General features: G+C 40.8%; 1 protein-coding gene and 1 non-coding gene across 7 annotated transcripts in view; both read right to left on the bottom strand.

Moving 5' to 3' along the window:
- Positions 1 to 1,868: 1,868 nt before the first annotated feature.
- Tulp3 (TUB like protein 3) overlaps positions 1,869 to 26,809 on the bottom strand; it is a 67,313-nt gene continuing 42,372 nt past the window's right edge. For 2 of the 6 annotated variants that reach the window (XM_048787697.1, XM_015500618.2), the window contains 9 exons: positions 17,612 to 17,771; positions 15,961 to 16,137; positions 10,167 to 10,300; positions 9,469 to 9,666; positions 7,147 to 7,259; positions 6,724 to 6,838; positions 5,465 to 5,563; positions 4,902 to 5,073; positions 1,869 to 4,256 (listed from right to left, as the gene is read on the bottom strand). In XM_048787697.1, the coding sequence (XP_048643654.1) occupies positions 4,123 to 4,256; positions 4,902 to 5,073; positions 5,465 to 5,563; positions 6,724 to 6,838; positions 7,147 to 7,259; positions 9,469 to 9,666; positions 10,167 to 10,300; positions 15,961 to 16,137; positions 17,612 to 17,771 (1,302 nt within the window). In that variant the 3' untranslated portion in view covers positions 1,869 to 4,122. Of the gene's footprint in view, positions 4,257 to 4,901; positions 5,074 to 5,464; positions 5,564 to 6,723; positions 6,839 to 7,146; positions 7,260 to 9,468; positions 9,667 to 10,166; positions 10,301 to 15,960; positions 16,138 to 17,500; positions 17,772 to 18,535; positions 18,559 to 26,809 lie in introns of those variants that run through there. The other 4 variants (XM_048787698.1, XM_048787700.1, XM_048787699.1 and 1 more) reach the window with 4 other exon arrangements.
- Positions 7,777 to 7,850, bottom strand: Trnat-agu. The gene has a single exon. It is a non-coding gene; the product is annotated as a tRNA-Thr (tRNA).

Raw genomic sequence — 26,809 nt, forward strand, 5'->3', positions numbered from 1 at the left:
TTACATCAGTGTTGTTATTTTGTTATTTTAATGTGCAGCTTTGGTCACCAGGTGGTGCCATAAAACCATCTGAAGTCTGTAGTCCTCACAGCACTAACAGCAAATTATTATTGTGGCAGCCTAGGTTTTTGTAGGTGGGGGAAAATCTACTGGTTGATCTGTTGATAGACTAGACTTTACTGCAGACTGAACCCAGGGACATCTGCCACTGAGCTACATTCCAGACCTTTTTTTTTTTTTTTTGAGACTGGATCTTGTTAAGAAGTTGGCCTCAAACTTGTAATTCTCCTGTCTCAAGACACTATACCCAGCAAGACAGGCATTTTTTTTTTTTTTTTTTCTTTTTTGCAGGGCCTCACACATGCTATGGAAGTACTCTGCCACTGAGCTACATAACCAGCTCAAGACTGAGGTCTGGTGTGGTGGTGCTCACCTGTAATCCAAGATACTCAGGCTGAAGTTGGATGATTGAGAGTTCAAGGCCACCCTCTGAAACTTAGAGAGACCCTGGTTCCCAAAATAAAAGGACTAGGAATATAGCTTAGAGACAGAGTGTCCCTGGGTTCAATCTCCAGAACCAAGAAGAGACACACCAGCCATGATGACAAGGAGACAGAGCAGCAGAGAGCGCATCAGGATGCAGTGTGCACAAGGCAAGGAAATAGGTCTCAGGAGATGCGACACAAGCTGGTTAGTCCCAGGTCAACCCCTGGCTGGGCAAAGAGCAGGCATATGGAGTGAGGATATGGGCAAGGGCCGTTCTACTCAGAGAAGGAGCTGGAGGCCAAGGAAAAGGGCAGCTCCCAGTGTCCCAGCATTTCCTCTGTGGAGCAATGTTACTGTAACTGAACTGACAAATGTCAATTCATCTCATAATTGTACTGGTAAAATAAAAGACATTTATTTTTTCAAAATCAGCTGGGCACTGTGGCACATGCCAGTAATCTCAACAACTCTGGAAGCTGAGGCAGGAAGATCCCCAGTTTGAGGCCAGCCTCAACAACTTCACTACAGACCCTGTCTCAAAATAAAAAGGGCTGGGGCTAGGGTTGTGGCCCAGTAGCAGAGCACTCGCCTCACACATGTTAGGTGCTGGGTTCGATCCTCAGCACCACATAAAAATAAATAAATAAAATAAAGGTATTGTATCCAACTAACATTAAAAAAAAAAAAAAAAACTGAATGCTAAGCTAGGTGTGGTGGCACATGCCTGTAATCCCAGTGGTTCGAGAGGCTAAGGCAGGAGGATCGTGAGTTCAGAGCCAGTCTCAGCAACTTAGCCAGGCCCTTAGCAACTCAGCAAGACCCTGTCTCTAAATAAAATATTAAAAGGGGGAATTGAGCACAGGCTCCAGCTCTCACCCTGCTTCAGGCTCCTGCTTTTTTCCTGTGTCTTATTATTGCCATGACACTGCTTTGTGCAGGGAGACCTACTAAAGATTTGTGAACATATGCTTTCTTTTCAACTTATCAATATAAGGTAGCGCTTAGAATGTGAATTCTTAGAGGTGGGGGAGGGGTCTTTTACCATTAGACACTTCACTTGTTTGCCAGCAATGACTATGAAAGACATCCTGAAGGCTCAGCAGTGCAGTGTCCAGGTGATATAAAGGCTGCTCTCTGTAGCCTGTCAGCTTAGCTCTGGGTCCTGCTACCAGTAAGCTCTGGTGTCACATGGATGATGTGCCTTGGTAGCCTCCAAAATAGACGGCTCAGTCTGCAGCCTCCTGCTCTACCCCAGGTCCAAAGTTTGTGCTGATACTGATCACAAAGACCTTATCAGCTCACTGCTGACACGATGAAAAATTTCACTAGAGACCCTGACAGAGGAACTGTGAGGGATGAGATCAGGAGAAAGATGACGTTCATATTTTTATAAAATTATCATTTATTTCTGTAGCATACAAAAGGTATAAATACGATTTATGTAAAACCAATCACCTGCACACTCAAGACGAGAGTACATGAAACTGGGGTCTGTAGCTTTCTGAGCCAGAGAGAGTAGGAAGAAGCAGGATCAGATCCAGTCACCCCACCGTAGGTCCTCCATTCCCAGACACTGTTATCCTAGGACAGGAAATCAGTGGACAGCTTTCTACTTCAACAAGGGTCACTTGTTAGACGGTACATCAGCACGGTGGGGACAGAGGTATGACAGGCTTTCAGGCACTTTTATAAACGAGGCACTTTATGGGAAGCATGCCTGAGGTGGAAACCAATTATGTCGAAACAAGCAGGCCGCCTTGCCAGTAGGGGATGAGCATGAGATCTCCTCAACTCCCGGATCTCCTGTCTTTATGTGGCTATTTGATGTGGAGAAAGGAGCAGCAACAGGAAGCAGGGATGAAAGGAGGGAAATATCACAGAGCTGCATCAGATTCCTTGCCTCATGCTGGCAAACAGCTCAGTGCCCAAAGGCTTGGGAGTTGAATGATGCTCAATATAGAACTCACAGAGTTTTTGGATTCTCAAGTTCAGATACCACTGTGGTGCCCATGAATTTGTGTAAGAGTCATAATTTGCTGGGAGGAGCTCATACCTGAAAGACTCAGTAGAAATCTTAGGATCTGAGAGGAAAAGTGACGGGAGCAGCATCTGCACTGATGGACCAGCCTTAGGGGGCTAGTGACATGGACATCAAGAAGGACCCAAAGCTCTTCCCAGAAAGGTGTGCAGAGCTCAAGAGGCAACTAGCGGTATTCACCAAATCTCTTCTGCCACCTCTCTTGACAATGACACTGATATAGTTCCTGCACACAATGTTCCCTTATTTCTTGCAATGTGTGCAAGTGTGTGTGGCCTTCCACACTAGTGGCACCATGGTGTCACAGCTGTGGGAGGCACAGTGGGTTGAGAAGGAGGGCAACTATCAAAGGACTCTCGGTCTTCACTAGAACTAAGTCCCCTCTGGAGTGTGTGCTTTTAGCCTAAACTGAAACAACGACAATTAAAGAAAATTTTCACATCGTTGATCACAAATCTTGTCACAGCCACTGAGATTGCTGCCTACCCACCTACCCTGAGGGAAGAAAACAAGGGGAACTGTGATGTTAGAACCTTCCCATTCCATGGAAAAAGAAGCTGGTCCCAAGAAACAAATACTACACTCCCTCTGATAAAGAAAACACACTTCTAAGCTGGTTTCCTGGTGCACATAAGGTCTTCTTCCAGGGGAGTACAGTGCAGGCTCTACCTTCTCTTATGATGGGAGAGCAGAATTCAGTCACCTGTGTGGGCTCAAAATGATCACTAACTTTGGGTTTTCTTGGTCCCTATGGTAGACAACAATCTAGAGCCACTGGCACCAAAACAAGGTAAAAGCTACATAACAATGGCTGTAGCACAAGTACCCCTTAAGGTACAATCCGTAAAACTGTTGCTCCTGGGTGTCATTTTCTACTCACGATTCCATGATCACAGACAGGCCCCTTCTGGAAGATGTTCAAGCCCACAAAGCATATGGATATACCTGAAGCAGAAGTTGGCAAACTGGAGCCCACAGGCCAAATCTGGCCTGCTGCCTGTTTTTGTAAATAAAGTTTTATTGGAACACAGCCACACTTGTTTGTGCATGAAATATCTATGGCTACTTTTGCACTGCAAAGGCAGATTTGAGTAGCTGTGAGAGAGATTATTAGGCCATTTGAAGACAAAGTTTGTAGGCTCTTGCCCGGGAGACTAAAGGCAATTTAGGAAACCATCACTCTCTGAAAAGGCCTTCTAAAAAAGAGACCCAAGTATTTAATCATTAGAATCTGATTCTGCTGCAAATCTCCAAGCATAAGAATCTCACTCTTGAGGCACAGAATCTGTTGGGTGATAACTTCAGGAGCCACTAATGAACTCCTGACAAGAATCTGTCTGTGCTTTAAACCCTCTCTCACCCAAAATAAGCTAAGCTGTGATCCCTGACCAAGTCTCTGGAGCTCGGAGAAGGGTGTGTGTGTGTGTACATATAATACATACATGTGTATATGCATGACTGTGTACACACACACACACACACACAGGGGTCATTCCAAAAGAGTCATACTCTTGCTCTTCATGTTCTGCAAGGTCAAGGTGGCGATTTCCTGCTCCTGAAAGCTCTGTAGCAAGCGAGCTCAGCTCTGATTGCTTTTTTTACTCGCACGCTAGCTTGCTGTCAAAGCTAGAAAGCCCAATAGCGAAGGCCTGAAGTGCACACAGCGGGTAGTTGTAGTCCAGCGTGAACACATCATCTGCCACACGTCCAAACTGCATGACTATGTAGTCAGCTAGAAAAAGAAAGAAATTTGGAGGTTAGACCATAATGTGATTGTACTAGGGAAAAACCCAATATATTTTTAGATACAGGGGACAAAACAAAACTCAGGATCAGTTTATCACCAGTTCTCTTTAAATTAGAAAACTGAAACAAAGTGGGTGTGGGCTAGGGCGTAACTCAGTGATTTCCATGTGATTAACATGTATTGATGCCCTGAGTTCAATCCCCAACATGAAAGAACCTAAAACAAAACCAAAACAAAGAAAAAGAAATGATACAATAGGAAATATATAGAGGATACAAAAGCTTTGTTTTCTTTTGTTTGGTACTAAGGATTGAACCCAGGGTTGCATTCCTAGCCCTTTTTATTTTGAGACAGGGTCTTACCAAGTTGGAGAGTCTGGCCTCAAAACTTGCAATCCTTCTGTCTCAGCCTCCTGAGTCACTAAGATTAACAAGCAGGTATTGCCATGCCTGGCTTCAACAACAATTGGGAAGTTTTCTTCTAAAAGTCTAGTTTTGTCTTTCCAGACAAATCCTTTCTTTCTGAAGTAATTCTCTCCTGAATATAATTTCCTATCAGTTATAGGAAGCAATCATTTCTGTCTTGTCAGAACCCTGTCCCCATTCCCACAAAGCCCTTCCTGTGGCTTACGGTCATTTTCGTGAACTATCTGGAAGTTCTTCACAGATGCCTGAGTTACCCGGCCGTGAAAGTTCAGCACATAGGACTGAGTGTCGTCATTCCAGACTGGGGCCTTATTGTGCAGTTCAATCAAGTTCTCCATGGTTTTGTTTTGCCATTTTGAAAGCAAACTCTCATGATCCTGGTGGAAGGTAAAATCATTACTTTGTACTGAGAAGTATGATAACAAATTTATTTTATTTTAAGGCAGAAGTAGGTAAATATTTTCTCCATTTCAGAAAGGGTAAATTAAGAGTTAAATTCAACACTAAGCCAGGTTGTTGTTGTTGTTATTTATTACATATGATCCAGCATTTCTCTTTGCAGAAGAAATGATTTCAAGTCAATGACTTCACTAGCATCTCTGGAACTGCAATTATCCTGAGAATTTGGGCGACGGCTCTCCTAAAGAAGAGTGTGAGCATATTCCAGTTCAGGATCTGAACGAATCAACACTTTCTCTGTGCTGATCTCTTCTGTGTTATGTCATTGTCTTTTTGAGCCCTTTGCCAATCAAGCCTGTCCTTACTTACATTTCGTGGCCGAAACGGGATTCGCTCATGATTCATATTCATCCCTGGAATAATCACAGACATTTTCCTAGGGCCTTTAAATCCAAGCACATTTGTTTCCTGGAAGATGGGAAAATAAAGCACAATTTGAAAGCAGAAAAGAAAAAGAGACCATGTCTGTCCTAACATGAGGCTTCCTTAGGCACACACATGCTGCCAATGGGCCGGGCTCTGGCTCAGCAGAGGAGTGCTCGCCTGGCGTGCGTGAGGCAGTGGGTACGACCCTCAGTACCATATGGAAATGAACAAATAAAACAGAGGCCTGCTGTCCATACACAAGTAAGAAAAATTAAAAAAAAAAAAATACGGACGATGGCTGGGTGTAGAGGTGCACTCCAGTAACCCCAGACACATGGAAAACTGAGGCAGATAGATCACAAGTCAAAGGCCAGACTTGGCAACTTAGTGAAACCCTGTCTCAAAATTTAAAAATGCAAAGGGCTATGGATGGAGCTCAGTGGATAAGTGCCCCTGAGTTCAATCCCCAGTACCAACACACCGGCAAACGGTAACAATGTCAAGAATACCAAAAATAATTTTATTACTTTGTGTAATTAAATAAAGAGAATGAAAATTAGGAAACTTGGTCAGTGGCATGTGCCTATAATTAATCCCAGACACTTGGGAGGCTGAATCAGTCCTTAAACCTAGGAGTTCAAGGATAGCCTGGGCAACTTGGTAAGACTATCAAGAATAAAAGAGCCAGACACGGTGGTGCATGTCTGTAATCCCAGTGGCTCAGGAGGCTGAGGCAGGAGGCCATCTTCAGCAATGGTGAGGCACTGAGCAACTCAGTGATGAGACCCTGTCTCTCAATAAAATACAAAAAAAAAAAAAAAGGAAATCAAGTTGAGAAATGGAAAGAGGGAAGGAAGAGAGGGAGGAAGAAGGGAAGAAAAGAAGGAAGGATTAAAAGCAAAGAGATGGTTTTACTGTATTCTAACTTCTGGTCAATGGAGAAAAGGTCAGGAAGGTCTGAATTAAGTGGCATTAGGAAAAGAGAAGAGTAGATGAGGCAAGAAATAGCACAAAAGTCAAAAATAATTCCTACATAAATAATTTCACAATTAAACAATCAAAACATGAATATGTGAATAAAACGATACCAGCAGCAGAAAGAGGGATCAGAGAAATGGAAACGAGCCTGGAGGGCGGCTGGCAGTGGCACCAGCAGGGTGCTCGGGGTGAAGGAGAAAGGGTATGCTGGGAGGGTCACTTACGTAGCAGATGGCGGCCAGCTCCTGCCGCGTGTGCGCCTTTTCAACCAGACCCTGGGCCCTGACTGGGCTGACTCCATGGTCATACACTGTGAACTTGGTCCCCATGAGATTGGATCTAGTGTCAGGAGAAAAAGGCACAATGGGATCTGTGTATTTTCCTAACTAGGAGAGAAGAGGTTAAGCAGTAGAAGGGAGGCCTAGCTGCCTGCTCTCCAAATGCTCAAAGGGTCATCATCACTTTTTCAAAGATCTTTCATTAGACAAGGAAGGGACTTAAGATTTTCTTTTAACGTTGTTGTTTTCGTTTTTGATTCCACATCTATACATACTGATTGTAAAAACTAAAAAGCGTATGGACTGTTCTGAAACCATAGGAATGAAGGTATCAGAAATAATAGGATAGTGATATAAGGCTGCTGTCACCTGAGTTTGCCAATGTAACTTTCCCCTTCACGAGATAAATCTGTTGCATCAGTGGAAATCAGGTAGTTGGATGTTTTGCTCTTCTTCCGCTTTCTACCTGCAAGAAGAAATATCTGGAAAAAGAAAACGTGTCAATCAAAAAATGAAATCAAGTGAACCCCCAAGGTTCCGCCTATTACTTCAGCAAATGTTTTACAAATATCTACCATGTACCAAGCACTCAATCTTTGGGTCATTTCCCTTTCCCTTTCCCCTTTTCCTTTCCTGCCTTTCTTCCCTCCCTCCCTCCCTTCCTTTCTCCGTCCCTCTCTTTCCCTTTCTTTTTTTCTTAATGGGAAACTGCTTTCCCTTTATTTAGACTTTAAGGAGAAAAAAACAAACTTTGGTCATATGCTACCATTGTTTTGCGGTGGGGAGGGGGGTACCAGGGATTGAACTCAGGAGCACTCGACCACTGAGCCACATCCCCAGCCCTTTTTGTAATTTTATTTTGAGACAGTTTCTCACTGAGTTGCTTAGCACCTTGCTTTTGCTGAGGCTGGCTTTGATCTTATGATTTTTGTACCTCAGTCTCCTGAGCTGCTGGGATTACAGGCATGTGCCACCATGCCTAGCTACATGTTACCTTTAAACTGGTGCTGGGGGTTGAACCCAGGGCCTCATGCACACTAGGCAAGTGCTCTACCACTGAGCTACACCCCAGCACTCTTTTCCTGTTTTCTAAATCCTTCATGCTTCTCAGAATTCAATATCAGGAAGTCTGGGAGTATGGCATAGAGCAGAGGGCTTGCCTAGCACGCATGGGACCCCGGGTTGAGTCACTAGCACCAAAACTATCACAATTTCCTTCCTGTACATTTTTATTTACTTTTTATAGTTGTAGATGGAAGAATGCCTTTATATTATTGTTTATTTTTATGTGGTGCTGAGGATTGAACCTAGTGCCTCACACATGCTAGGCAAGCTCTCTGCTACTGAGCTACAGCCCCAGCCTGCCTCCTGTACATTTTTAATGAACTCACTAACTTGACTCTCCATATAAGTCTTTACACCTTTATTTTTAAAACTTCCAGTAACTTCTAAAAGAATCATCATCTAATGCCATGAAAAAGTCTTTTCATCTGTAGGAGAGACAGGATCCTGAACACCTTCCTGTAGCTGTTTTTGAAAACTTCTTTTTGTATTTTGTTGTTGTGTTAAGTCCCTATGGCTTTAGTGATTGTAGGTGTTAACATGCTGGTATATTGTTAACCCTCAATAAGTAGTGTTTATATGAATAATATCTACCATCATCATCTCATTTCTAAGCACTTAAAATCATCCACTTATATCTAGAATTAGTCCAAAATGCTCTGCTTATTAGCAAGTATTAAACTGCTTCAAACTTGCTGGGCATGGTGCACATGCCCATAATCCTAGTAACTTGGAAGGCTGAGGCAGGAGAATTATAATTCCCAGGCTAGCCTCAAAAAAAAAAAAAAAAAAAAGAACTGGTGATGTAGCTTAGTGGTAACAGTGGTAAAGAGCCCCTAGGTTCAATCCTCAGTATCTGCCACCCACACAATTTGCCTCAAACATAAATTAGAATGTCTAGGCTAAGAAACAAGACATTTAACTTGCATCTCTTTTCATATTTCCAATTCTTCCTATTCCCTAAAACTTGTTCTCCTTTCCATGTCCTGTTCTACCAAGATAAAAAGAAAAACTAACCAAAACTAAATAATAGGAGAGGAGGGAAAAGAATTACATTAAAACTTTCTCTAGGGGCTGGGGTTGTGGCTCAAGTGGTAGCTCGCTTGCCTAGCATGCTTGAGGCACTGGGTTCAATTCTCAGCAGCACTACATAAAAAATAAAATAAAGATATTGTGTCCACCTAAAACTAAAAAAAAACCCAAAAAACAAAAACCTTTCTCTAGGGCTGCATAGCTCTGTGGTAGAGTACTTGCTTGGCATGTGCAAAACCCTAGGTTCCATTCCCAGCATGAAAAAAAAATTCTCCTCTATTTATCCTACATACTGATAAGTCTTTTCCCTGGGGCCAGGCAGGGGTGGGGAAGGATAGATCCTGGCTATTTGACTATAGTTCTTTGAAGACAATGAAAACACGTCTGGGGATTAACACACAATCCACTTCCAACCAACTAGATAACTATCAGCTTTATCTCCCTGTTGTGAGGCTCACCAACAATCTATTCCTGCAAGTCTTCTCAAGAGTCTTCTCAGGGGCTCAGTGGTAGTGCTTGCCTAACAAACCCTGGGGTCCATCCCCAGCACCACAGAAAAAGAGGGGAAAAAGTTGTCTTAGGAATCAATTCTCATACCTTCCGATTCTCATCTTTTTCCAGGTGCATAAAGTAAGTGGGAAAGAGACCCCGATCCATTCCTTTTTTATCCCTGGTTATCCGACACTTCACTGTGACACCTCGAGGGGCGGGACTATAGGCAAAATCCTCCAAATTCTCCACTTCTCCCAGCTGGTTGTCAACCTGCTGGGACACAGCACTGGAAGCTCCTGGATCCTGAAAGGATTACCACACATGAGCAATAGGCTGGGTAAGAAAACCTCAGACTCTCTGCAAAAAGTACTGATTTCTCCCTTGTCTCTAGTCTTCCAACAAAACACAAGACACTAAATAACCAAACAAGGCATGGATATTCAGAGTAATGAAGACACTTAATAAAAAACAGGACATTGGGGCTGGGGATGTGGCTCAAGTGGTAGCACGCTTGCCTGGCATGCGCATGGCCGGGGGTTCAATCCTCAGCACCACATACAGACAAAGATGTTGTGTCCGCCAAATACTAAAAAATAAATAAAAAAATAATAAAAAAAAAAAAAACAGGACATGACCTTACAGTGGCTAACCTAAGACAGAACAATTGAAGTCATAATTTCTAAGTCTAAATTTGAGTTTACAACTTTTGAAGGAATCCTCAATCAGTAATCATATTTAATACATTTGATTATTTGGGAAATAGCCAAATTAGCTCCAAAGGAAGAAGTTTCAGAACTACATACTGTGGTTGATTTCTGGCTGGATGCAGAACTGGGTCTCTCTGTTTCTGAATATGGTGACTGTAAACTTAGTTTTTTTCCTTCTTCTTCCTCACCATCAGTATCCTCCTCATCAAAGTTCAAACTGCTTGAGATACCTGGCAGAAAAGTAAATATTGACAACAATGGCTTAAAAAAGAAAATCTTTTAAACAAAGATAAGTTTAAGCATATATTGCTTAAAATATTCCTAACCCAGCTAGGGATTCAGCTCAGTGCTGCTGCACTGTAGGAGCACGTGCCCAGCCCGCGCAAGGCTTGGCTTCCATTCCTAGCACCACCAAAGACAGAAAGAAAAAAGGAAAGAAATCCTAACTATTCTGACCCAAAACACAAGATGTTTTACCCCAAATCTGACAATTCATATTCTCATACCCCTCCTTATTTTTTTTCCCTTTCCACTAATGCCATCCCAATTTAGCTGTTTAAAACATCGAGTCTGCCGGGCATGATGGTGCAGGCCTATAATCCCAATGACTGGAGAGGCTGAGGCAGGAGGATCACAAATTTGAGGCCAGCCTCAACAACGCAGAGTGAGGCCCAAAACAACTTATTGAGACCCTTTCTCAAAACAAAAAATAAAAAGAGCTGGGGATGTGGCTCAGTGGTAAAGCACCCATCAGTTAACTCCCCAGTACCAAATAAATAAATAAATTTTTTTAAATTTATAAAATAAAACATATCTAATGGAAAAACTTATTTACAAATCACCCATCTGATAAAGGGGTTAATGTCTAACAAATAAAGAACCCATACAACAATAACAAAAAAAGCAAGTCAAGTAAAAAATGGACAAAGGTTATCAGCAGATGAATGGATTTTTTTAAATGTGGTATATAAACACAAGGGAGTTTTATTCAGCCATAAAGACGAAAAAATTATGTCATTTTGGAAAGCAGTATGGAAATTCCTTAGAAAACTTGGGGTGGAACCACCATTTACCCAGCTGTCCCACTCCTCAGTTTATACCCAGAGACTTAAAATCAGTATACTACAGTGATGCAGACACATCAATGTTTATAGCAGCTCAATTCATAATAGTTAACTATGGAACCAACCCAGATGCCCTTCGATAGATGAATAGATAAAGAAACTGTGGTATACATACACAAAGGAATATTACTCAGTCTTAAAGAAGAATAAAACTAGGACATTTGCAAGTAAATAGATGGAGTTGGAGAATATCATGCTAAGTGAAATAAGCCAATCCCCAAAAACCAAAGGCCAAATGTTTTCTCTTATAGGCGGATGCTGATCCATAATGGGAGGGCCTAGAGAAGAATGGAGGAACTTTGAATTGGTCAGAGAGAAGTGAAGGGAGGGGAGGGGATGTGGGAGTGGGAAGGGTGGTGGAATGAGATGGATATTATTACCCTATGAACACGTATGACTGCATGAACAGTGCAACTCTGCATCGTGTACAGCCAGAGAAATGAGAAGTTGTGCTTCATTTGTGGACAACAAGTTGAAATGCATCCTGCTGTAATGTAGAACTAATTAGAAAAAATAAAAAAGGGGAAAAAAGGTTTATCTAAAAAAATTTGTAGGAAAATGGATAGAACTTGAGAACATTATGTTAGTGAAATAAGTCAAACTCTGATCAAGGATTATATGTTTTCTTTCATATGTGGAAGACAGAGAAGAAAAAGGAAAAGACAGGTAGGTGGTATCTCATGAAAATCAAGGGGAAATCAGTAGACTAGAGAAAAGGGATGGGGTAGGTAAGGAAGGCAGGCAGTGCTGGGGAGCCAAATTGGCCAAATTATATTGTTTTATTGTGTGTATATATGAATATGTAACAACAAATTCTATCACGGTATATAGCTATAATGCACCAATAAAAATGTGAAAAATTGAAAGAAAATGGGCAAAGGACTTAGACATTTCTCCAAAAAAGATGTATACAAGAAAATAAGCACACGAAACATGTTCAACATCAGTAGTAATAGGGAAATCAAATCAAAAGCATAAGATACCACTTCACACCACTAGAAGGCTATTATTAAAAAAAAGGGGGGGTGATAAGTATTGGCCAGGATTTATAAAATCTGGAGCCCTTGTGCATTGCTAGTAGCAAGGTAAAATTATGTAGCACCTGCAGAAAAATGATAGGGCAATTCCTAAAAAAAGTCAACACAAAATTACCATGTAACCCAGCAATTCCATTTCCAGGTATATACACAAAAGAATTGAAAGCAGAACCTGAACAGGTGTTTGTTCAAAAATGTTCACAGCAGCAATATTCAATATATTCAGCAGATGGCAACCATCCAATATCCATCAACTGATGAATAAAAGAACAAATTATGGTAGATGCATACAATGCAATTATTATTTGGTCTTTAAAAAGAATGACATTCTGATAAATGACAACACAGGCAAACCCAGACATTATGCTAAATGAAATAAGCTAGATACTAAAAAGACAATCTTGTATGATTTCATTTATATGAAGTACATAGAACAGGAAAATCTGTAGAGACAGAAGGGATAATAGTGGTTGCTAGGAAGTGGGAGCAGGGAGAAATGGGGAATTATTTTGAATAAGTATGGAGGAAGAAGTTCTTAGATGACAAAAAGTTCTGGAGATGTTCTGGTGACAGTTGTACAACACTGTAAATGTACTTCATGCCACTCAACCTTACACTATAAAATGGTAAATTTTGTTTTATGATGTATTGACGTATTTTTCATACCACACACACACACACACACACACACACACACAATGATTGCCTATTTTCTAGATCAGTTACTTTTTTATTTTTCTGTATTTTGCTTATGTCTAGTCAACTAACTCCAGTTAAGATATTTAAAATACTACCTAAAATTCATGCAGAATCTTTCATAATCTTTTTTTCTTTTCTTTTTCCCCCAGTGCTGGAGATGAAACCCAGGGCCTTTGCACATGCTAAGCAAGCACTCTACCACTGAGGAACATCCCCAGGCTTATAAAAACTTAAAACTGTTGAGATGAAAACACTTTTTTTCATTGTTTTCCTCAGATTTACTAGAGTTTGAGTAGGAGATCCTGGCAGTATTATTTTTGTTTTGTTTTTTGTTTGTTTATAGGACATACAGTCTAGAGAGGAATACAAATGTAAATGGAAGTGTGACATAAAGTGTAACATGTGAGATAAAAGCATAGTGCTCAGACTTACAGTTGGGAGGAGGCGGCTCAGGGAAAATTATTTCCTTAAGACAAAGCAGCAAAAATAGGACCTAAACTAAATTTCCTTTTTTCTTGTGTCCATAGACTGAAGTGACTCTTATATAATAAGATTTATATAATAAATCATGATTTATATAATAAATCATGGGTTTACAAGCAGATTTAACAACAGTGTGGCTTTTTCTCCAAACCACTTCCTGCCCACATTCAACCATCTTAGATGAAAGAAAATTATGATCTATCCTTACATAGTGCATAAATGTATTAGCTTTATTCAAGGACACCCAAGGATAAGACAAGGCTAGTTAAAACTCAATCTCAAGTGGAAACATATGTCCACACAAAAACTTACCCAATAGTCCCCTGTTATCTGTGATTTCAGTTACCACAGGCAACCATAGCCCAAAACCATTAAAGGGAAAATTCCACGTTTTGAGAGAGAGACCACATTCACATCAACTTTTTTTTTTTAGGTATGGATGGACATAACACAATGCCTTTATTTTTATGTGGTGCTGAGGATCGAACCCGGGTCCTACCTGTGCTTGGTGAGCGCTCTACCACTGAGCCACAATCCCAGCCTCAACACATCACTTTTATTACACTACATTGTTACAATGGTTCTACTTTATTAGTAGTAGCTGTTAATCTCTTTCCGTGCCTAATTTATACTTTACTTTTTATCATAGGTATGTAGGTATAGGAAAAACACAGCATATATATGGCTTCAGGCATCCATAGGGCATCTTAAAATATGTTCCCCACGGATAACAGAGGCTACTCTACATTAATACTCATAGCAGCATTATTCATAATAGAGCCTGGTATGCTGGTGCTCGCTTGTAATCCCAGCAACTCCAGGGGCTGAGGCAGGAGGACAGCAAGTTTGAGCTCAACAACCTCAACCAACTTAGTGAACCTCAGAAACTAAGCAACTTAATGAGACACTGTCTCAAAATAAAAAAATAAAAAGGATGTAGCTCAGTGGTAAAGCACTCCAGGGTTCAATCCCCTGTACAAAAAAAAAAAAAAAATCACAATAGACAAAAGTAGGACAGGGGCTGGGGATATGGCTCAAGCGGTAGCACGCTCGCCTGGCATGCTTGCGGCCCGGGTTCGATCCTCAGCACCACATACAAACAAAGATGTTGTGTCCGCCGAAAACTAAAAAATAAATATTAAAAAAAAAAATTCTCTCTCTCTCTCTCTCTCTTTAAAAAAAAAAAAAAAGTAGGACAAAACCCCAAATGGCCACCAAGTGATAAACAGATACACAGAATGTAGTCTATCTATATAACGGAATGTTATTCAAAATAAAAAGGAATGAAGTAGTGATAAGTGCTACTACATAGATAAACCTTGAAAACATTATGCTAAGTGAAAAAAAAATTACGTTGGACCACATACTGTATGATTCCATTTACAGAAAAGTGTCCAGAAAAGGCAAATCCATAGTTGGTAGTTGCATAGGATTGCAGAGGCAAGAGGGAAATAAGAAGCAACTGCTAATGGGTACAAGGTTTCTTTTTGGTGTAATTAAAATATTCTAAAATAAATTGTGATAATGGTTGTAGAACTCTGAATATACCAAAACCACTCAGCTACACCCCCAGCCCAAGAACCATCAAATAAGACTGCTTATGTTAAGTTCCTGACTTATAGAGACATTCAAACCATCGGCGGCTTCCCAGCTGACAGCAGGGCACAGGCAGATGTGGATCTGTCTTTGCCCAGCTTAATCACCACGTCATGGCGCTTTTCTTCTTTTTGTGCAGGGTTGGGGAAAGAACCCAGGTCATTGCTCCTGTTAGATAAGCACTACCACTGAACTATATTTCAGCCTATAGAAAATTATTCTTCTAAGGAACAAAGAAGACTATAGGGACCTCTATAATTATAATAATGAGAACTCCAACTGGTACAAAGTAGGTTCTAGATTATCATGAACTAAGAAATGGAGGCAGGGTAAAGGTATTGAAAGCAACTTTTGTCAAAAGAAGTGAAAAAGCCTAGAGTCCCAAAGAAAAGAGAAAAAAGAGCAAAGTGTTATCCAGTATTTATCCAAATAGTGAGAAAGAGCTGGGTGTGGTGGCATACACCTATAATCCCAGCTACTTGGGAAGCTGAGGCAAGAGAGTTGCAAGTTAGAGACCAGTGGGGCAACTCAGCAAGACACCATTTCAAAAATAAAGAAGAAAGAACAAGAACTGGGGAAATAACTCAGTGGTAGTATGCTTGCCTAGCATGCAGACCATCCTGGGTTTGGGTTTGATCCTCAGCCACACACACACGCACGCACGCACACACACACACACACAAGTCATATCTAGTAGCTAATATTCTATATTTGATTTAATTATTTTATTTTCTTAGACAATAGCATAAATGTTACTATTTTTGACAATGACCACTACTCAGATATCAAAGTTGCTTACCACTACCATCTCTATAAAGCCCTAAGCCACATTACAAGCAATTTTAAATCATCTTGATTGTTAACCAACAATGAAAGAATGTAAAGGAAAGATTACAAATGTCAAGTGCCTTACAGAAGGTAAATTGCCTTATAATCATTTCCAAACCTCACCATGTTTTTGGAGAATCTCCTCAAGGTCTGGCTTGGAAGCAGTATCCAGAGTGCTTTCCCCATCAACACTACCTTCAATATCTTCTTCTGTAGCAGAAGAACCTACTGAGAGAACATGAAGTTTGGTTTCCAAATCGTGAGCATCTGGCTTCAGGAAGGCAGCTGGACCATCAATGCCTAGAGCCCCAAAGAAAAGAGAAAAAAGATCAAAGTATTATCCAGTATTTAGCTGGGTAGTTCTAGTATTTGTGATCAGAACTAAGAACTACCCCACCATTTCTCTTCCTTGCCTAATATTGGCAAGGACATTGGCCCAAGCCTGGGGTTCAAACAGAACATGCTCTGTTACAGAAGTAACATGTACTTGATGTTGTATTTTAGAAACTTAAGATTGATACCAAGAGGCTGGAGGTATATCTCTAGTGGTAGAATATTTGCCTAGCATGAACAAGGCCCTGGGGTCAGTCCCTGACTCTGTGAGCAGAAAAAGGAGAAAGAGAGACCAAGAAAATAAAGTAGGTCTACGGGAGATGCGTGAGGACCTTTACAGCACTGAAGCCAGTGAGGGGTTAGATCTGGAATTTGGGAACTTATAGTGGCACTCCCGCTATTAAGATTGCCCAATTACAGGTGAACACTCTCTCAGCTCTGCCCTTAAAGGTCCAGCACAGTATGGGAGATGGGCGTGACCTGTTAAGAACTGAGCAGCCTACCTGCTCCACCTCTATCTTGTGAAGAACTTTCTACTGAATCTCTTTGATGTGTTCTGATATAAATAAAAAGGAAGTGGGCTCCCTTCTTTGTCAGAAGGTGCACCCTTCTGGTCAGCTTGGCCCATGGCTGCCCCCATTCTGAACCTATATTTCTGTGTCCTGCAGTTATTTCGTAGTACTACTTTTCTTAGCTTTTACTTCTCGGCCAGCCCATCCCTCCGGAGGGGAACCCTTTTCCCTGCCCACGCTGGATGTAAGCGAGACAGGTCCTCCAGAGTATATATCTTGTCAAGCGATGCTCAAGGGGCGTGACTGAGAAGGTCTTAGCCCTAGTCTTCCTCCTCCCTCACCACCTAAGATGATCCTTTGGCTACCTTTTAGCTACATACCTGTGGCTTTACAGTTAACCTCTGACATGATGTGACAACCACAACTGTATGCTCTTTTGGGCTGGGGATGTAAGTCAGTGGTAGAGCACTTGCCTAGCATGCCTGAGGCCCTGGGTTCCATTCCTAATGCCCAATTTTTTTTTTTTTTAGTTCTTGATGGACCTTTATTTATTTATAGGTGATGCTAAGAATCAAACCCAGTGCCTCACACATGCTAGGCAAGTGCTCTACCACTGAGCCACAACCCCAGCCCCTAAAGCCACAATTAAAAAAAAAAAAAATTTAAAACCCCAAACTGTAAGCACCTCAGTTAATTCATTTGCTATCTAAAAACAATAGTTCTAGGATGGATGTAAACTTGAAGATATCTTCCACAAAGGGACCATTTTTAAAATTCTATTCAAAGACCCAGAATGTGATTATAAAGATTCAAGGTACCTAGTGACGATGCTAACATTGTCCTTGTGCTCCATCTGAGACTCCTCCTGCCTTCTCCTAGGTCTGTGAAAACTGTACCTCAGCAGGAAACGAGGCTGCCCAAATACACACCATGTAGGATGACATCATTGTGCGGAGTCTGTGGCTCCACCAGAGGCCTGTGCTCCTCACCACCTCTTGGCTTTAACCGACGTAGACGGGCCTCTGGGTTTGGCTGCACCATAAGTGGCTCCAGGCGCTTCTTTCTCTGCTTCTTTTCCAGCAGTGCTCTCTGGGGGAAAAATGATATTTACAGCCAGGAAACCTAGCCACTGCAAATATTTGCAGTGTGCTTTTAATGATCTTCATAAAAACCGTTGTAAATATTTTTTTTCCTGGCCAGGCACGGTGACGCATGCCTGTGATCCCAGCCGTTTCAGAGGCTGAGGCAGGAGGATTGAGAGTTCAAAGCCACCCTCAACAACTTAGTGAGGCTCTAAGCAACTTAGTGAGACCCTGTCTCAGATGTGAATCAGTTGGTTAAGTGCTCCTGGGTTCAATCCCTGGTACCAAAACAAAAATAATACTACTAATTTTTCCCACATGAGAAATGAGGCACCATTTTTATCATTTACTGAACACCTATGAAAATCTATTTTAAATCATACAATGCATTTCTAGCCCCACTGAGGATATGATTCAAATCTGTGGAAATATATGGTCATTATCGTATTATTATCAAAGCATAATCACAAATTCAAAACAAACACATACACACAGGGAAAAGATGGAGGACATAGCAAAGATGATTTTTTCTTTTTTTCCTTCTTTTTTAGGGGGGGTGGTACTCAACACTGAATACTCAAGGGTGCACTACCATTGAGCCACATCCCAGATCTTTTTTTAAAATATATATTTATTTTTTAGTTGTAAATAATATCTTTATTTCATTTTTATGTGGTGCTGAGGATCAAACCCAGAGCCTCCCGCATGCTAGATGAGTGCTCTATCACTGAGCCACAGCCAAAGTCCCCCCAAATCTTTTTATTTATTCTCTGCTTCTTTTCCAGCAGTGCTCTCTGGGGGAAAAATGATATTTACAGCCAGGAGTGTCTCACCCAGGCTGTCCTTGAATTTGTGACCTGCCTGCCTCAGCTTCCTGAATAACTGGGGTGCACCACTGCACCTAGCAGTAACAGTGATTTATTTGGGTACCAGAATATGAACGATTCTTTTTTAAAAAATTTACTTCTTAGTTTTAGGTGGACACATATCTTTATTTTATTTTTATGTGGTGCTGAGGATTGAACCCAGTGCCTCATGCATGCTAGGCAAGTACTCTACCACTGAGCCACAACCCCAGCCCTGAATGATTCATTCTTTTTTCTTTTCTTTCTTTCCCTTTTCTTTTGCATATCAACAACAGAAATTTATTTCTCAGTTCTGAAGGCTGGAAAATCTAAGATCAAAGCACCAGTGTCTAGTCAGGGCTTGTTTTCTGATTCACAGATGGCTGTGTTCTCACTGTGTCCTCATATGGCAGAAGGGGTAAGGGAATCTTATTCAGTCCTCTATTATAAGGGTACAAATGATTATTTCTTTTTTTCTAGTTTTTTGTATTTTCCAAATTTTCTTGTTTTTAAATTTGAAATAAAAAAATTAATACCCTCTGAATCCCAAATTATTTTCATGTTCTAATCAGTCACATAGCAATACATTTGGCTTTTTGTTCATATTACAAAATTAGAAATCAAACAAAATTAGATGGCTAGAAATATAGCTCAATGGTAAAGGGTCTGCCTAGCATAACCAATGTCCTGGGATCAATCCCAGGCACCACCAAACAGCAGCAATAAAAAAAAAATAAAAAAAAATAAATTGAGTCAGAGGTGAGAAGAAAAAAACATAGCAGTGGGATATGGGATATTCCAAATGGAAAGCAATCAACTCTGTGACAAAAGCAAGACAAAGGTCTGGGGATGCAGATCAGTGGTAGAGCACCTACTGGCCTAGCATGCATGAGGTCTTAGGTTCATACCAGGTCTGGTTTTTTTTTAGTTGTAGATGGACACACTACCTTTATTTAATTTGTTTATGTGTGCTGCTGAGAATCAAACCCAGTACTTCATACACGCTAGGCAAGTGCTCTACAACTGAGCTACAGCCCCAGTCCACCATGTCTGGATTTGATTCCGAGCACAGAAAGGAAGGGGGGAAGAGTAGGAGCTTGAAGCCAACACAGACACACCCTGGTTCAAAAACAAAGAAACAAAAATGAAACATAACAACAATAAAAGCAAGATAAAGAGTATGGTGATAAAATGGGGCTGGGATTGTGACTCAGAGGTAGAGCACTGGGTTTGATCCTTAGCACCACAAAAAATAAGCAAAATAAAGATATTGTGTCCATCTACAACTAAAAAAAAAAAAAAGATTTTTAAAAAGAAAATGGTAATAAGAAACTCAAAAAGAAATAGCATAAGAGACAATTCAGGAAAAATTCCAATAAGATGGAAAGTACTACAACCACATATACTATTTGTATGCTTTGGTAAATAAGAGCTTATAATAAACAGAAATTATTGTGATTCTGATATGTCTCAGAATAGGAAAAATGCCAAGCCAACTGAAAAAAACAAAACCATGATTAAAAAGCAAAAGCATTATAACCTCTTTACTATTGCTTCTTAGGCAAAAAGCCATCTGTTCACCTTTTTTTTTTTTTTTTTTTTTATTACGGACATTGCTTGAGAAAGGTGCTGGAAGGAAGGAAGGAAGAAAGGAAGGGAGGGAGGGAGGAAGGGGTCTCTTGGAAGAAGAGTCAGTCCAAAAGATGAGACTAACAATAGGACAGTAGGTATTTTTTCCTCCATATAGAAATAGCAGGGGCTGGGGTTGTGGCTCAGTGGTAGAGTGCTCGCCTAGCATGCATGAGGCACTGAGTTAGATCCTCAGCACCACATAAATGTAAAATAAAGATATTGTGTCCACCTAAAACTAAAACGTAAATATTTAAAAAAAAAGAAATAGCAGGGCTACTCCTTTTTTTTTTCCATTCACAAAATTGAATTAATTTTTTTTCAGATTATATTAGTTTTTTAAAATATTAAAACATTAAATATATTCACTATTTTATATTTTTTAAAATATACGACAGCAGTAGGGCACAATTTTTCATATCTCTGTATATAAAATATGTTCACACCAATTTATGCCTTTATATATGTATTTTGTTGTTGATTTTTTTGCATTATAATTCTTATTACACATATATACCACAATTTTTTTTTAATTTTAATATTTATTTTTTAGTTTTTTTGGCGGACACAACATCTTTGTTTGTATGTGGTGCTGAGGATCGAACCTGGGCCGCACGCATGCCAGGCGAGCACAGGCGAGCGCGCTACCACTTGAGCCACATCCCCAGCCCTATACCACAATTTTTTGTATCTCTGTTTGTATATAAAGTATGTTGACACCCAATTCAAGTCTTCATACATGTACTTTGTATAATGATGTCCAACACATTCTACCATCTTTGCTAATCCCCTGCCCCCTCCCTTTCCCTCCCACCCCTCCACCCNAGTTGTAGATGGACACAATATCTTTATTTTGCTTATTTTTTGTGGTGCTAAGGATCAAACCCAGTGCTCTACCTCTGAGTCACAATCCCAGCCCCATTTTATCACCATACTCTTCCTCCCTACCCCAAGGGCTACTCTTTTTCACTCACTTGTACATAGAGGTAAAAGACTGAGGAGTTAAAATAACATATTATACCATTAGGAATGAATAGATGTCAGACCAAGGAATATTGGTGTTTGTTTTTATTTTGATTATTACTTTTTATTATTTTGAGATTTTGTGAGTTAGCATGAATAGTCAGAAGGAACCTTAAGGTACCAGGAACTGTAAAACTTAGGAGGCTATGAGTTCCTCCCTGTAGAACTTGTTGAGATTCTTTTAGTAGCTAAGAAGCCTTGTATAATTGAAGCCAGATTTAAAATTAGGTAGTCAGTGTAGTTAGGTAAATCGGGTCTAATATCCAGTGAAATCTAAAATGGAGGCCATGTTGAGAATGAATTTCCAGAAAAGCTGAGCAATTCTCGGAATGTTAATGAAGCCCAGGAAACAGCCCCCAACAGATTTGAAGACAGCCCATCCCAAAGAAATGTTAATGAACAGCAAACTTGACTCGGAAATTCCCAGATTACTTCTTTGGCCCACCTGTGTCCCAACCCTTCCCACCTACATTCCATCACCAAAAACTATAAAAAGGGGAACACATTCGCTCTTCAACGGATTCCACCTCTTGGGTCCCCTTCTTCCTCCGGGAGAAGTCTTTTCTGCTGTCCTTTAATAAACTTCTAATTTTCCACTCTGACCTTGCCTTAGAGTGCTTCTCTGGTGTTATTCTTCAACATTGGGGAAGCAAGGACTCGTCACCGGTCAACAGCGGTAACATAATGACTAAGAAGTAGCTTGCCTAGCATATGCTGGGTCCTGGGTAGAAATGGTAACTAGGAAGCACTGTAGAAAACAGGAGAGACGGTCACATCTTATTTGTGTGGCCATAGCTATTACATCCCATACCGTCTTTTAACTGTGAAATGATCGACAAAACAAACATTAGCTCCAGCCTGTCCATTTCATTAACACATGTAAACAAAAAATGTACTAGCCAAAGAGCTAGAGTTTGATAATCTGTTCAAGAAAGAGCAATACTAAATCTGTAAACAAAAATACTCTATTTACTGGGAGAACTTGCTCTCCACAAGGACAAGAAACTTCACAAGGCTTCTTCGTGCTGTTGTGAAATACCCTGACTGCTTGCTCACCAATCAGCCTTCTAATTTTCAATTTAAATTCTTGGGTATCATACTCTCAGGAGGAGAGCATCAGGAACAGCAGAGATGAATACACACTGAAACAGTAGCGCTCCCACTGTCAATGAACTACTGTTCCAGTTTTATAACTTAACCATTGTGAATGTAACTAGTGTGATTGTGTGCCAAAGGACTCGGTTACATCAGGCTTGTTGACAAAAGCTCTCAGATCTGTAAAGGGAGACTAGACTACTGACCCCAGAGATCCTACCAGGGTACCTGGTATAACCTTTCTCCTTCAACCTCAACACCCATCATTCATTTAGATCAATAAGGGGAAGAAACAACTGTGGACTCAATGACTTCAGGGCCACAGCTATTACATTCCAACACTAAATATGTCCAGCTGTTGTCCAGGTTTGTAAGAATAAAATCATACAATATCTACAAGTAGGCACAGTGCCACCTTGGTGAAAACGGCCACCTGATTTAGAATTCTGATCACTCTTGTTGGGAAAACATAACGGCGGCAGCACCCCAGAAAAAAAAACCCCAGCATGGCGTCTAACGACCCTCTTTCTCCTCTTTGTTTCTTTCACTGGCACGAAACGTTCCCGCCGGCGCCAATGTTCAAACCCTGCTGGTGGGAAGCCTTAGCCCCAATTAGAATTAACTTCTTGGGCTCCGGAACTGACATATGAAAGAGCTTGCCAATAAACGGGCGACCTGTTATCTACCTCAGCCCTGCTACCTCTCCTTAGACCTATATAAACACACAGCCTTTTGTAATAAAGTGGAAACCTCTTTGGTGATCTGTGTTGTGTGGTGTGGCGTCTTCCAGTCTTACAACTCTCACGTAGTCTGGGTGGGGAATGCTGAATTTGAACATAACCATGCCAACTCATATTGCATTTGTTTTACCTCCGTGTAAAGCTACTAGCGTTTTAACTGAGACTACAAAAACAAGACTGCTTATCAAGACAGGAAGGCCCAGGGAGACAGGATGAGAGCCAAAGTTCAGTGTCTGATGTCCTAAATGTGATATCAAGACTTTAAGGGTCACAAAAACTAAAACACCTTTAAGTTTCCCAATTTCTTTGGGAATTGAACAATAACTCAAAGAATCCATCTTCCCTAGAATCCAGCAGTATGCCTTACTCTTCTGCGGGAGCAAAGTTTTAAATGGTAATGTCAAAATAAACAAGGAGGAAATAAAGGAGATTAGATGGGATGGGGGAGAGGATTTCCATCATAGGACCTTATCCAATAAAATAACGAAGCTCATGCAAGCCTCAAACTAACAACAGCTTGAGTTGTTTCTCAATTTTTCAAGAGGTGAAATCACCCTAGAGATAATCATTGAAGTTACATAATATCACTCTTGGAACTGACTGAGCCACAGAGCACAACCAGGAGGATCAGAATGGTTGTCTGGTCCATTTGTTTGGCCAAAATTGAACTAACCTCCTCCCACACAAAGTGATATCACAGAATGGCAAGGCTAAAAGTTTTTAATTAGACTTCTTCAAATATCAATTTAGTTCACTTATGATCTCCTTTTTAAAAAAGATAAATAAAGACAGATGGGCAACCCCACCCAAAGGGACTATGTAGTACTTCAATCCATTTCCCACCAGGTGATATAGTGTTCCAGACCTCACATGCATCTATGCTTGAGTACACCATAGCAAGTCAGAAAATCTTTACATTATGTCATCAACTAAGGTGTCCACATGCCCTGAAAATAAAAGTACTCTAGTGAAACTAGCAAAAATGAAAGAAAAATAAACTCAATGAGAAAGTATTTTAATAGGAAGTGCCGAGACAACTGGATATCCACATACAAAAGAATGAAATTGAACCCTATCTCACCCCATACATAAAAACTAACTCAGGGCGGGGATGTAGCTCAGCGGTAGAGAGCTTGTCTAACATGCACAAAACCTTAGGTTTGATTCCTAGCACCAAAAAGGGAAAAAAATTAACTCAAAGTGAACATAAAGCATAAGAACTAAAGCTATAAAACACTTAGAAGAAAACAAAGGAACAAGTCTTTGGAAGCTTGGTTTAGCTAACAGTTTCCTAGATATGCCACCAAAAGTATAAGTAACCAAAAAAAAAAAAAAACACAGATAATACTTTGATGCTGAAAATGATACTGTCAAGAAAATAAAAAGACAACTCGCAGAATGGGAACAAAATGTCCACAAATCATATTTCTTTCCTTTTTTTTTGGGGTGGGGGGGTGGGGGGGTAGTAGAGATTGAACTTAGGGACACTCAATCCCTGAGCCACATCCCCAGCCCTATTTTGTATTTTATTTAGAGACAGGATCTCACTGCATTGCTTAGTGCCTCACCATTGCTGAGGCTGGCTTTGAACTTGTAATCTACCTGCCTCACCCTCCAGAATTGCTCGGATTATAGATGTGCACCACCACACCTATTTTTTTTAAACATTAAATTCTAAGATAATATAATAACAGTTAAACATGACAGATATGAAACAAAGTGTAGATATGAAATAATACTGTAACCTGGACAGTGAAAGTATTCTAATGAAACTAGTAAAAATGGTTTATTTTTATCTGTGTCTCTAGTACTGCCCAAGACAGAATCCTGCTCAGATATCATGTATCGAATTCCTTTGCCAGTGCATCCCTTTAGCAGAAGTGATTTAATTATACCGATACACCTTAATGATATTCACCATAAAGATCATTTTACAAGTTCTACTTGGTCTGATTTCAAAAATACCAGGCTGCTTTCTAATTGCAATCTACTGGGAATGTGATGACCAGCTGATTCTGTTACACAGTTCACTAGAGATTAATTCCTCAATTTAGATTGTTGAGATTGGCTGGTATGAACCAGTCCTCATAAAACTGATGAATTTTCGTTATTCTTAGCAAACTATTTCTTATCCTACAAAGTCATGACCAGTGACTCTCAAACAAAGGGGACATGCCCGCAGTGGAATTTCTAAAAGTCTAATCTAATGAACGGCTGGGGCAGGGTTTCCCCAGCCTTTCATGCCTCGATTGATGATCACTGTCAGAGTGTACCACTGTCACTGGTGGCTGTGCACTGCCTCCCTGGGGCAGGCTGGCCTGCTTTGGACTATTAGGCGCCCACCAAGACAATGCCATCCTGTGGAGTCTGAGCAGCAAACTATCCTTCCTCTACATTCCTCCATCGCAGCTCTATACTCAATATTCTAAGATCCTTTCTAACATTCTATCATACAGTTCAGCCTCACTCTACAGGTGAAACAATTGAGGTACTAAGTCACACAGAAGCTGGGTACAGTGGAAAATACCTAAATTCCAGCGACTTGAGAGGCTGAGGCAGGAGGATCACAAGTTCTAGGCCAGCCTCAGCAACTCTGTGAGTCTCTAAACAACTTAGTGAGATCCTGTCTCTTAAAAATAAAAAATAAAAAGGGCTAGGGATATGGCTAAGGGTTAAAGCACCCATATCCAATCCCAGCACAACCCCTGCCAAAAAGAAAAAAAAAAATCACACAGCAAATTAGTGAGAGAAAGCCTTCTGATAGTAGCCCGATGCTTTTGTTTTTTTGGTGGTGGGGAGGGGCTACCAGAGATTGAACCCAGGGGCACTCAAGCACTGAACCACATCCCTAGACCTATTTTGTTGCATTCCTCACAGGATCACTCCAGGTGAACTGGGCTGCATGAAATAATCACACAGAGACAGAGATACCTTTTTCTTTGGGTCCTGTGATGGCTCCTCTGACCTTAGGGGTCTCTTTTATTGAGGAGAAGCCATTCAAATGAGGCAAGGGGTCAGGTTTCAGGGGGTTGAGTCTAGCTTCATGATGTCTGCAGTCAGCAGGTTGACTGACATCTAGGAAGACCACACCCAAAGGCAGAGCAAGAGAAGGGGATACACAAAGGGTGTTTCCATGGAACACTCTATCCCAAACAGGGCAAAGGGGTAGGATTACAAAGGAATAGGTGAGTGTAGCTCAACCCCATAGGTGACGGGGTACATCTGAAGATACGCCCTCAACTTCCTGGACCAGGACAATGTCCAGGCTACTATGAAATGTAACGACCCGTCAAAGCCTCTCACTTCAGGATGGAAGGCGCAAATCATTCAGAGTGGCTCTGCACATATTTTATTTAGAGACAGGTCTTGCTGAGTTGTTTAGGGCCTGGCTAAGTTGCTGAGGCTGGTTTTGTACTCACTATCCTTCTGCTTCAGTCTCCCAAGCCACAGGGACTATGGTTTTCGATGCTGTTTTCATGAGATAGGGCTGTTTTTCTGATTATTCACCATTTGAATATTCAGACCCCATGGGGAAGTGTCTTACTCCTGCTGAATAAATTCCTTCTCAAGCACATGATAGAATTCCAGGGTTCTAATGGTATTCTCATACACTGCTATTTAACACAAAGTCCAGAGGGTTTTTTTTTTTGCGGGGGGGGGGGGGGGGGGGGGCTATTTTTTATTTTGTAGTTGTGGAAATTGACAGAATGCCG

Source organism: Marmota marmota, unplaced genomic scaffold (genome assembly GCF_001458135.2).
Source record: "Marmota marmota marmota unplaced genomic scaffold, marMar, whole genome shotgun sequence".
Classification (NCBI taxonomy): domain Eukaryota; kingdom Metazoa; phylum Chordata; class Mammalia; order Rodentia; family Sciuridae; genus Marmota; species Marmota marmota.